The sequence below is a fragment of the Panthera uncia genome, chromosome F1 (assembly GCF_023721935.1).
Source record: "Panthera uncia isolate 11264 chromosome F1, Puncia_PCG_1.0, whole genome shotgun sequence".
Taxonomy (NCBI): domain Eukaryota; kingdom Metazoa; phylum Chordata; class Mammalia; order Carnivora; family Felidae; genus Panthera; species Panthera uncia.
In genome coordinates this window covers 22,667,254-22,680,150 of record NC_064813.1, presented here as the reverse complement: position 1 = coordinate 22,680,150, position 12,897 = coordinate 22,667,254, and the positions used below count along the sequence as shown (strand labels likewise).

Here is a 12,897-nt window from a genome sequence, read left to right as displayed (position 1 = left end):
GCCAAAAGGAAAGAAAAATCAGGTGGGATATGATAACAGTACCCAAATATTTGAAAGGCTGTCATGTAGAAAAATTATTAGTCTTAATCATTGTGTCTCCAGAGGGCAGCTATAGAATGAATAGGTAGCATTTTAAGGCTCAGCGTTAGGAAGAGCTTTCTGAACATTATAAGCTGACTTACTATATCAGGTAGAGGATTTTTCATGAGTGGAACTGTGAAAGTAGAGGCAGAATGAGCACGAGTTTAAAGTACTATAAAGTAGATTTTGCTGTGTCGGGCAAGAATTGACCATGCTGAAGACTATTACATTTTCTTTATTCAGTTCTAAATCATAGAACTAAATGTTTAGAAACTTAGTTATTGTTTAGGATTAAGAGAGTTTTCTGTACATTCAGTAATTTTAAGCTTTTTATGCCACCTGTAGAGCATTTAGAGTTCAGTGTAGTCTCTTGCTCTCAAGTAGCTTGTATTTTTAAATGAAAAGATTCTTGAGCTTTTCTTCTTTTTAATTTTTGAGGAGCCAGTGTGTAATTTCTATTTTGATTATTCTTAGGATTCACAATTCCAAAAAATCAGTTTTGAGATTTACTTCCCCTTCAGATACTGAAATTGTTTTTCTTTCCTTTTTATTCCTAGCAATGTCTCAGGCTGTGCAGACAAACGGAACTCAACCATTAAGCAAAACATGGGAACTCAGTTTATATGAATTACAACGAACACCTCAGGTAATGTAGACTACTAAGGTAACTAGGGGGAAATATGACACATCTGTAAACTGGTATACATTTTTAGAAAATGAATACTTAAAAGAACATAACGGTAATAATGAATTTATATGCAAGCAGTTGACTTGGGTATGTTTGGTTTACACTTCATTCATTGATTAAACAAATAATTCAAGTGCATAGTCTGTACCTAAGCTAGGCACTAGGTGAAGTGGTTAATAAAATAGTTGTGGCACCAGCTTATGGAGTTTATAGACATTAAACAAATATCCATAGAATTGTACATTTTAGAAGTTGTGTAAATGGGGAAAGTCCTCAGTGAGGTAACAGATAATCATGGGAGGGGGCATTAAGGGAGATCAAGGAGGTGAAGATGGGGGGCACCTGGCTGGCTCAGTCAGTAGAGCATGTGACTCTTGATCTCTAGGTTGTGAGTTCGAGCCCCATGTTGGGTGTAGAGATTACTTAAAAATAAAATCTTTAAAAGGTGAATAGGGGAAAGACTGGGGGGGTTCCAGGTTTGAAGGAGATAAACATACTTAAAATTGAACTCATTTTGAAATGCCTGTAAGTCAGGCAGGCATAGATGCTAACTAGGAGTCTGGCCTAACTGTAAGATTTCGGGTGTGGTCAGCAAATTTTAAGCAGTGAGAATGGATAAGATAATCTGGAAACCTGGAGAGAGATGATCAGAAGGGCCCCAGAACTTCATCCAGGGGAGATTCAACATTTAGAAATGAAGTAATGGAAAAGAAGCCAGCAAATGAAACTGAAAGAAACAGCCAAAGTAAAGAAAAATAGGAGAAAAATAGGGGATCAAAATCTAAGAGGAGTTGTGTCAAGAAGGAGGATGTAGCTACTGTGTTCAGTACTACCTAGAGGATGGGTAAAATGAGGATTACAAAAGTGTACTTTGAATGTGGCAATGTATACTTCATGACCTTGACAGGAGTAAGTTCACTTAAATAGATTGTACTGTGTTGAAGGGGAAAAAAGTGAAAATATATAGGCAATTTTTCAGAGAAGTTTGGCTGTGCAGAGAAGCAAAGAAGTGGAGTAAAAACTGGAGGGGAACATGGAACTGGGAAGTTTAAAATTTTGTTTTGTTTATAAGATGGGAGATAGAGGTGTACCAATGATATCCCCCCCGCCGCCCCGGCTCCACACTGCTCTAAGGTGTATCATTCATATTTCACTATAGATAGTAACCCCATGCAGATGCTACTCTAGGCTGGTTTAGTGGAAGCCTGAGAGCTTCTCATGCTGAAGCCTGAGAGCAAATAAAATAATCAAAAGAATATACTTGAAAAGGTAGGAAGGAATGTCCCTTTGATAGAAAGAGGCATGTTTTCTCCTTTTAGCAAGAAAGATGATGATGATTTAAAAAGATGTCGTAGAGGAGTGCTTGGGTGGCTCAGTCAGTTAAGCCTCTGACTTCAGCTCAGGTCATGATCTCACAGTTCTTGAGTTTGAGCCCCGCATTGGGCTGTGTGCTGACAGCTCAGAGCCTAGAGCATGCTTCGGATTCTTTGTCTTTCTCTGCCCCTCCCATGCTCGTTCATTCGTTCATTCATTCATTCATTCTCTCTCTCTCTCTCTCTCTCTCTCTCTCAAAATAAATAAACATTAAAAATAATTTAAAAAGAAAGATGTCACAGAGAGAAAATGAGAGAGCTCTCAATGAAATTTGAGGTAAGATAAGCTTTTCAGTGTTCAGGTGTAGGAAGTTCTGCAGATAGAAGAAAAGGTATAAGATCACATAGAAAAAACAAGTTTGTTACGAGAGAATTGCTGAGCTGTGTTGAACACCCATTTGAAACGTGAAATTTAGTGATACTAGTCTGGTTGTATGATTCCCCCCTTTTCTCCCACAGTGCTACACACCTGCACTGGTACAGACATGGAGAACATGGGTGGTTGAGTACAGGGCTGGGATTTTACTAGGCAAGTTCTAAGGAGGAAGAGGACAAACTTGGTTACTAGCTGAGTCAGCATACTTGGAGTGATGTTTCTTCATCAGAAGTTTGTGTGTGTATTAAATTAAGTAAAAGAAAATACTGAAAGTGCTATAGAGAGGTTGAAACATACTAAGACACTCAAAAATAGTGGTAGTTACTGTAAATGCATTTTACTTGAGTCCTTTATGGACAATATCTGTAGTTTTTGTTTTTCCTTGTAGGGTCATCATTCTTTGGGCCTGTTGAGAAAACATATGTATGGAGAACTAGTGGAAACAAAGTGTCAATAACATAGAAAGCTCTTTATTTCTTTCTGACCTTTCTCTTCAGTAGCCACCTACTGGATATCTTTCCTCAGTCCATAGGAGTGCCTGGTTGTGACTTTAGAGCTAGGTAAATTTGTACTCAGTGCCACCTTGTGGGAAGGGTGGGTAGTGGTGGTGGTGATGAAGAAAGAAGTCACTGATGTCTCTGCAGCTGGGAGATGTGTTCTGGAATTCTACATTGGACCTCCAAATGCATTTTTGCATTGGAACATTTTTACACGTGACAGTTAGAAATACTAGTACCGGTACTATGGATTAAATTAGTTTGTAGATTAACCTGAGAACCTGAGCACTTTGTATAAAACTACTTTTATGGATCAAGACTTAAGGTTCAAGAAGTGACTTAAAATTTTTTTTTAATGTTTATTTATTTTTGAGAGAAAGAGCATGAGCAGGGGAGGGGCAGAGAGAGAGGGAGACACAGAATCTGAAGCAGGCTCCAGGCTCTGAGCTGTCAGCACAGAGCCTGACGCACAGCTCCAACTCATGAACTGTGAGATCATGACCTGAGCCGAAGTTGGATGCTTAACTGACTGAGCCACCCAGGCGCCCCTCAAGAAGTGATTTTAAAATCTATAGACCACTTGGGGTGCCTGGGTGGCTTGGTCGGTTAAGCGTCCGACTTCGGCTCAGGTCATGATCTCACGGTCCGTGAGTTCGAGCCCCGCGTCGGGCTCTGTGCTGACCGCTCAGAGCCTGGAGCCTGTTTCAGATTCTGTGTCTCCCTCTCTCTCTGCCCCTCCCCTGTTCATGCTCTGTCTCTCTCTGTCTCAAAAAAAAATAAAAAAAATAAAATAAAATCTATAGACCACTTTAAAATTAAGCAGGGATCAATAATAAAGGGCAAAACTATGATTCAAGAATATATCAACAGATACAACAAAATATTTAGTCTTAAAAAGTTTAGAACTAAGCCAGTCACAATTCCACTTATATGAGGTATTTAAAGTAGCCAAATTTCATAAAAACAGAAAGTAGAATGGTGGTTGCCAAAAGCTGAGGGGAGGAGAAGGAAATGAGTTGTTTAATGGGTACAGAATTTCAGTTTTAGAAGATGAAAAGGATTCTGGAAATTGGTTATACAATAATGTGAATGTACTTACACATTACTGTGAACATGTATATAAATTAGAGAATGTTTGTATTGGAATCTTAAAATCTTTTAATGGATGGTGTGAAATAATGTAGTTTGTTAACAGAATGGTTCAATTTGTGAAGATAGAAGGATTAAATTTTATTTAGCCTTAGCTTCCTCATTTTGCAGGTAACAAAACAATGTTAAATTATTATTTAGAGTCACATTAATAGGTCTAGAACTGGAACCGAAGGCATCTGATTCCAAATTCAATGCTTTTTTTGTTAGGCCAAGATGATTTACCATTACTTATCTTTTAAACACATTAATATATTATTTTTAGCCATTAATATAAGAGCATTGATATTATAACAGTGGTGGGGGGTTGAGGGGATTTGGGGGGAAATTATGGTAAAACAAGGTTGTCTGTGAGTTGACAGTGGTGGTAGCCGGGTCATGGGTATATAAATGTTCATTTTGGTCATATTTAGTGCTTTTGCATGTTTGAACTTGTCCATAATAAAATAGGTAGCATTTAATTTTAAAGTGACTCTTCTACAGGAGGCAATAACAGATGGCTTGGAAATTGTGGTTTCACCCCGAAGTCTACACAGTGAATTAATGTGCCCAATTTGTTTGGATATGTTGAAGAACACCATGACTACAAAGGAGTGTTTACATCGTTTTTGTGCAGACTGCATTATCACAGCCCTCAGAAGTGGGTATGTTGAAATGAGTTATACTAGGTACTTAAATTATACCAGGATGGTGCTTTATGGGTATTGAGAAATACATTCTCTAATAGGTATTCATTTGAGAACTAGAAATTCTTCTAAAGTCTAAGTTTTAATTATTGGAGAATCTTTGTTTTGAAACAGTTGATTTTACACAATTTTAAAAGCTTTATAAAAGCATGAGTATTTGTTTTGAGGAAATTACAAAGCATGAAACCATGGTTTTTCTACTTTTGAATTATATAAAATAATATCCTTATGAATGCTATTTTAATAAAAGGATTGATACATAAATTAATATGTATTAGTGGGTAGCTTTTCCTTGTGGCATGGATATCGGGGAATTTATATTAACAAGAAATAGATTTTTATTTCTAAGATGATTGTATATAAATTATCATTGGGGAGTATTCACATTTTTCTTTGTTAACAAGTTCTGTTGAATGTCTCAAAATCTTGCTTACCCGCAAAGAAATTCAGGTTAAATTTCTGTGACTTAATAAAGGTATTGGAATAAACATAACTATCCAGAAATTGGATATTTTTGTCGTTAGCCCAAAGATACTGACACTGCTTACATTTTCTTTCCCCTCTTTTTATTTAGCAATAAAGAATGCCCTACCTGTCGGAAAAAGCTAGTTTCTAAAAGATCACTAAGGCCAGACCCAAACTTTGATGCACTCATCAGCAAAATTTATCCAAGTCGTGATGAGTATGAAGCTCATCAAGAGAGGGTATTAGCCAGGATCAACAAGCACAATAACCAGCAAGCACTCAGTCACAGCATTGAGGAAGGACTGAAGATACAGGCCATGAACAGGTATATGGAAAAGGAAGCCAGAGATGGTGGCCGTTTTTCTGAATACTTTTATTAAAATATTGAATTTACTTAACAGCCTCCACTTTGGAAAAGATAAAATACAATTGTAAATAGTGGTTCTGCATGGTTACCTTTCCATGTAATATACACTTTCATTTGTAATAGGGTATTCCATTCTATTCTCTCTTGTATCCACTTCTCCCTCCACTTACCATTCCTTTTCTCCTCTTATTTCTATAGCACAACTGCTTAAAAAGTTGTCTGTGTTCATGGTCTCCAGTTCTTCTCGCATTCTATTCTGAACCCCCTGTAGTCAGACTTTTATCACACCCTTCCCTACCCCCGTATCCCCTCATCAAATTTTCCAGTGACCTCCACATTGCAAAATCTAATTGCTGATTCTCAGACCTCATTTTTCCATCTTATTTCACAGTATTTGACACAGTAAATTTCCTTTTGAATAGTTTTCTTCACCTGGCTTCTGGGAGACGATAATCTCCTGGTTCCTTTTGTATGAATTAGCTATCCTTAACTCAAATTTAACATGTCCAATACTGAACTTTTAATTTTTTAAAGTTTATTTATTTATTTTGAGAGAGAGGAAGAGAGAGAGGAAGAGAGAGAGTCCTAAGCAGTCTTTGTGCTGTCAGTGCAGAGCCCTCATGTAGGGCTTGAACTCATGAACTATGAGGTCATGACCTGAGCGAAAATCAAGAGTTGGACGCTTAACTGACTGAGCCACCGAGGCCCCCCATACTGAACTTTTTATTCATACCCCCTACTTTTCTTCATTCTTGATCATTTCAGTTGATGGCAACCTTGTCATTCCACTTGCGTTAGCCAAAAACTTTGGGAGTCAGCCTTAACATTTCTCTTTTCTTTTTTTCTCACGTTGTGCATTTCAGTCTGTGAACAGACTGAAAGTTAAGTCTTAACTTTTTCCATAATGTATCCAAATTGGTCTAGGCCACCACCATCTTTCATTTGAGTATTAAAATAGCCTCCTAATTGGTCTTTCTACTTTCCCTGCTTATCTTTACAAAGTCCATTCTCAGCACAGCAGCCAGAGTGATTCTGTTAAATTGAAAGTCAGATCATGGTTTTCCTTTGCTCTGAAGTCTCTAATATCTATATTGTATTCACTTTCAGGCTAAAAGACCATGATGATGGCTTCCAACACCCTGCATTATTTGGATACTTTCTTACCCTCATTTTTGTTTCCTGACACTTTTTTTTTTATTTTAAATATAACTTATTGTCAAATTGCTAACATACAGTGTGTAAAGTGTGCTCCTGGTGTTTGGGGTAGATTCCTGTGGTTCATCTCTTTAAATACAACACCCAGTCGTCATCCCAACAAGTGCCCTCCTCAGTGCCCATCACCCCCCGCCCCCCATCAACCTCAGTTTGTTCTCTGTATTTAAGAGTCTCTTAATGGTTTGCCTCCCTCCCTCTCTGTTTGTAACTAACTTTTTTTTCCCCCTTCCTTTCCTCCATGGTCCTTTCTGATACTTTTTCATGTATTTAGGCCTCAGTGGGAGTCCTCATTTTCCAAAGTAGGAGATGCCAATAAAGCCCTGTCCCAGTCTGATGTTTCTTACCTAGGTTAAACTTCAGAATCACGGAAAGTTTTAAAGTTCTAGGGCCTCTGGTACCATCCCAAACAAAGTAAATCAGAATTTTTGATTGAGGTTCAAGCATAGCTATTTTTAAAGTTTTAGAAGTCGTTCTGAAGAAGATGTGCTGCATTCTAACTGTATTAAACTGGCCTACAGCTCTGATTAACAAAGTAAAATAAAATGCTGAATGCATATATTTTATTTTATTTTATTTTTTAATTTTTTTTTTAACATTTATTTATTTTTGAGACAGAGAGAGACAGAGCATGAACGGGGGAGGGGCAGAGAGAGGGAGACACAGAATCTGAAACAGGCTTCAGGCTCTGAGCGGTCAGCACAGAGCCTGACGCGGGGCTCGAACTCACAGACTGTGAGATCATGACCTGAGCCAAAGCCGGCCACTCAACCGACTGAGCCACCCAGGCGCCCTGAATGCATATATTTTAAAAGAGTTATATAAATTTCTAAGACTTTGAGGGATTTTAATAGTTGTTCATTTTAGTCTTTTAGCAGGAGAAAGAATCCCCTTTGCAAAATTTTTATAGGTAGTCCTTTGATTTTGCTTGAACGTTTCTAGTGGTGTGAGGACATGACAAGAGTTCCTTTCATTTGTTCGTAGCTTTTTACAGCTTCCTTGCTGTTCTTCAGACTTCCCCAGCATGCTTTTGTCTCAAGGCTTTTGTGCTCTGTAAAGAACCCTTTTCCAGATAATCCACATGGCACTCTCTCTCACTTTCTTCAGGTTGCTAAGTTCCTATCTTCTACTTCAGCACTCCATACCTTTTTACCCTCCCTTCTTGATTTTTCCCTACAGCTCTTATTCTCTGACATTTGTGTGTTACCAATTGCACTAGAATAATATAAGCCCTTAGAGGGTAGAGACTGTCAGTATTATTGATTCTTATTACTCCAGTGCATAGAACCATGGTTGGCTTAAAGTAGCTGTTCATGGGGCACCTGGGTGGCTCACTCAGTTAAGCATCTGACTTTGGCTCAGGTCATGATCTTCAGTCATGGTTCATGAGTTTGAGCCCCGCATCAGGCTCTGGGCTGACAGCTCAGAGCCTGGAGCCTGCTTCAGATTCTGTGTCTCCTTCTCTCTCTCTCTTTCTCTCTCTGCCCCTTCCCCGCTCACGCTCTCTCTCTGTCTCAAAAATAAGTAAACATTTTTTAAAAAGGAGCTGCTCAGTAAATATTTTTGATTATGAATTTTTTGAAGTTCTACCTTTATATTGAATTAAAATTAATTTCTTGTGTGTAGCAGTCTTGATCTTTGTCAAAATACTTATATTGGATTCTGTACTACTTCTACTAGTTCTTTAAATAGTAGAGGCTAAATATTCACATTCCTAAATACTTTTATGGTTCCTCCTATGACATTCAAGTGTGATGGTGTAGTTCTTGAAATGCTATTAGAGTAGTATGTAGTATTGTAGATATGATTTGATATATGCAAGATATAATCTATTAATCTATATTAACATTATTCTAAGAATGCTGCCTGAAATAAATTAATCTAGCTCTGTCACCTCAAACTTTTTTCGAAAGAAGTGTGGGGTAAAAATAAATATAGTAAGACAAGTAACCCTGTTAGATTACTTTACAGTCAACTGAAACAACTTTGCTTTTGTTTTAGTTGCAGATTTTAGGAAATGTTTAGGTATGGTCTTTATGTTTTCACTGGGTTTTTTTTGTTTGTTTCATTATTTTGGCCTGTTTGTTTTGAAATATGTTTTAAATTGTGATAGAAAATATAACATAAAATTTACTGTCTTAACCATTTTTAAATATACAGTTCACAGTAATGTGTAAGTACATTCACATTATTGTATAACCAATTTCCAGAATCCTTTTCATCTTCTAAAACTGAAATTCCGTACCCATTAAACAACTCATTTCCTTCTCCTCCCCTCAGCTTTTGGCAACCACCATTCTACTTTCTGTTTTTATGAAATTTGGCTACTTTAAATACCTCATATAAGTGGAATTGTGACTGGCTTAGTTCTAAACTTTTTAAGACTAAATATTTTGTTGTATCTGTTGATATATTCTTGAATCATAGTTTTGCCCTTTATTATTGATCCCTGCTTAATTTTAAAGTGGTCTATAGATTTCATAAGCAGGATTTTGTGTGTGTGCGTGTGTGTTTTGTTTTTTAAAAAGTGAAAGTTCTTGAGCTGTTTTCCCAAGCAGCGGGCTGTTATTTCCTTGTTCTGGCAGTAAACATGTATTTCTTTCATATACAGGTTGGGGGTGGGCGGTGTGGTAGATGTGTATCACATCCTAGCTCTAGTTCTGGCACTTATGAGCTTATAACCATGGGGCTTTGAACTTCATTTTCTTTGGTTTTCTCAACTATAAAATGATAATAACCACCTTGACTGTTGTTTTGATGAGTAAATCAGTTGTATAACCAGAGCACCTTGCCCAGTTAGTGTTGTTGTTGCTGTTGTTTAGTGTTTGAGCTTGTTAGACTGCTTTTCTATCCATGCTTGTCATTTAGATACCATCTCGTTTTTCTCATTAGAATAATTTTATATTATATTAGCAGACTTCGAGTGAGGTTGGCAGGGAGGGAGTGCTTCCCATTCATCTTAAATCTTGTTTCCTTATGAACTTCTAACTAACTAAAAAGGGGCACAAGTATATTCCCTCAACTTTTAAATTTTCATTTCTGAATCATGACTTTAGATTTAAAATCTCATAACAAATGATCAAAATACAAATGGCAATAATTCTGATAGTAAGTAAAGAAAATTCTTAAGTGAATATAAACATTTGTTTGAGTTATTCAAATATGTATATATGAGTGGGGTTCTTTAGAACTTTCTGGGACACGAGGGAAATAAATGCCATTATCCAACTTGAAGCAAATTCAATTATGAAGACTTTTTTAGAATTCTGAAGTTCAGTAAACGTGTTTTAAAATTGATGTTGAAAAGGTCCAGATGTAAATTTTATGCAACCCCCTTATTTTTCCTTAACTAGATTACAGCGAGGCAAGAAACAACAGATTGAAAATGGTAGTGGAGCAGAAGACAATGGTGACAGTTCTCACTGTAGTAATGCATCCACACACAGTAATCAGGAAGCAGGACCTAGTAACAAACGGACCAAAACATCTGATGATTCCGGGCTTGAGCTTGATAATAACAATGCAACAGTGGCAATTGATCCAGTAATGGATGGTGCTAGTGAAATTGAATTAGTATTCAGGCCTCATCCTACACTAATGGAAAAAGATGATAGTGCACAGACAAGGTAAGTGTGTAGGTTAGCCTTAGATTATCTGAATTTATAATATTTAATTTGGAATTAAAAGGTAGTTTTACATAAGAAGTAAGGGCAGTATTTGTTATATCATTGATTGCCAGCGTTCACTTGGATATTCTGGCTGCGTAGATTGTTATTTACTTCCTTCCTCATGTGCTTCCGATCCACATTTGTGTATCTGAAAGGAATGACACTTCTAGGTAGAGGGAAGAAGAGTTATTTAAATGATACTAAGGTTACCAGTAGGCTCTAGAATTCATGCTGGCAAAGATGGCTGTTTTACCACTTATCTCCACACTGCCTGTCATTGAGGTCAGATAAGTATCAAATACTTGTTCAATGAGTGATTGAATGGTATACCATGCTTAAAAAAAATTTATTTTCAAGGTTGGTGCTTCTAGGCTCTGTCTTAAAAACCAGAAAATCCATCAGTTCTTAGACAACAAGAAATTTGCTCATATTCTTACTATTCCTCTTGCTGCTGTAGATGACCTAATTCTGCTCATTGGGGTTGAGGGTTATGTTCTTTTCTCCCTGCAGTTCTCCTTGTATGTGTTTGTATTTGTCATTTATATCATTTTTGGATGATAAGGTAGGTAGAACTTTCATGTCCTTGTAGACAGATAGTAAGTTTGTACTTTCCGCTCTTCAGTACCTCTCAATAAAAAGGTTTCGGTAGTAGAGAAATAAATTTATGATACTATTTTGTGAGTAATTGAGACACTTAACATTTTATTTAGCTTGTTAGAAACGTATTCTATAGTTTGAGTATGTTTTTATCATTAATGTAGAAATTAAATTTTTAATTTATTTTTCCAGATACATAAAGACTTCAGGTAATGCCACTGTTGATCACTTATCCAAGTATCTGGCTGTGAGGTTAGCTTTGGAAGAACTTCGAAGCAAAGGAGAATCAAACCAGATGAACCTTGATACAGCCAGTGAGAAGCAGTATACCATTTACATAGCAACAGCCAGTGGGCAGTTCACTGTGAGTATTTAAAAGAATAGCTATTGAAACTGGAAGCACATTCACCAGCTGAGACTGGCAGGTGGTTTGGTGGGGCCTACTCAAAATGGTTCAGGACCCTGAGACCCTGACAGGATGAGAAATTGCAATGGGGTAGTAGTTACCATTTTGATATCTTTTGGTTGTTCTTTCATGAATAGTATACGTGACAAGAAGTTTTATCCTAAGATTAAAAAAAAAAAGGGCTTTTATGTTTGGTACATCTCACTACTGTGCTTTAAGCAGTTTCTAATTCTTTCTTTTTCTCTTTTAGGTATTAAATGGCTCTTTTTCTTTGGAATTGGTCAGTGAGAAATACTGGAAAGTGAACAAACCCATGGAACTTTATTATGCACCCACAAAGGAGCACAAATGAGCTTTTACTAAAACCAAGTCTGAGAATGAACTTTTTTTATAGCCTATTTCTTTAATATTAAAGATGTAACGTCTTTACTTTTATGGACAGAATCTTGGATATGTTGTTCAGTTTTCTTTCTGAGCCAGACTCGTTTACACTATTAGAATCTTTTCCCCTTAATTTAAGATTTCCTTTTTGGAAGGGACTGCAATTATTCAAGACCTATTTCCTTTTAAAAATAATCTAAGTTGTATGTTTTCACTAAGTATGGTTCCATTTGGAGCACCCTTTTGACCCAGGAATTTTTCATAGTTCTGTATTCTTAAGATTCAGTTGGCTATTCTTTTCCCTCCCCTCCAAAGTTTTTTAGGCCTACAGAATGTTAAATAATACGTATTTTGACTTTTTTTCCTGGAGTCTTGTATATTTATAGTTTTCTATATAAGCTGTAGTATCTTCATGAAGACCAAGGCTCAAATTTACTGTGCTTAAAAGACAATTCTCATAGGATTATTATTTTCATGGTATTTTCTTCCATAAAATCTCATTTTTTAAAAAGGTTCTTTATGAACTTAGTGTCCATTGTCATGCAATGTTATTTTCTTCCATTTTTTCCCTCTAATTTTGGAATTTCTGATCCTGGGAAAGAGAAACAAAATGTCAAGTTCTGTGAGAACTTGGTTCATTTACAGATTTCACTGAAGAAAGAAAAATTGGTCTTATGTAGTCTTCAAGTGTATATTTAAAGAGGTCTTTTTTGTATTAGCTTTACTGTCACTTCAGTTTCTTTATTATGTGTGTTTGATGTTTTTTCCTATTAAAATATCAGAGATATGGAGATATTTTGCACTTTAGCCTTGATGAAAAGTACAAGATATGTTCAAACCTTCCCTAATTCTTTTCTTATTGGTAGCCACGTAAGTTTCAAGAATAACATGGCGCATAGAACTAACAATTGGGGGGTGGGGGGAGTTTGCTTCTGTTTGAAAAGTGTGTTC

The 12,897-nt window shown here is 36.6% G+C and overlaps 1 protein-coding gene across 5 annotated transcripts in view; it reads left to right on the top strand.

Annotated features, from left to right (window-relative positions):
* The window catches only part of RNF2 (ring finger protein 2), a 46,538-nt gene extending 34,529 nt beyond the window's left edge, over positions 1-12,009 (top strand). For all 5 annotated transcript variants that reach the window (XM_049634082.1, XM_049634081.1, XM_049634083.1 and 2 more), the window contains exons 2-7: positions 639-727; positions 4,648-4,808; positions 5,425-5,640; positions 10,248-10,520; positions 11,352-11,523; positions 11,816-12,009. In XM_049634082.1, the coding sequence (XP_049490039.1) occupies positions 641-727; positions 4,648-4,808; positions 5,425-5,640; positions 10,248-10,520; positions 11,352-11,523; positions 11,816-11,917 (1,011 nt within the window). In that variant the 5' untranslated portion in view covers positions 639-640 and the 3' untranslated portion in view covers positions 11,918-12,009. The remainder of the gene's footprint in view (positions 1-638; positions 728-4,647; positions 4,809-5,424; positions 5,641-10,247; positions 10,521-11,351; positions 11,524-11,815) is intronic.
* The last annotated feature ends 888 nt before the right edge of the window (positions 12,010-12,897 follow it).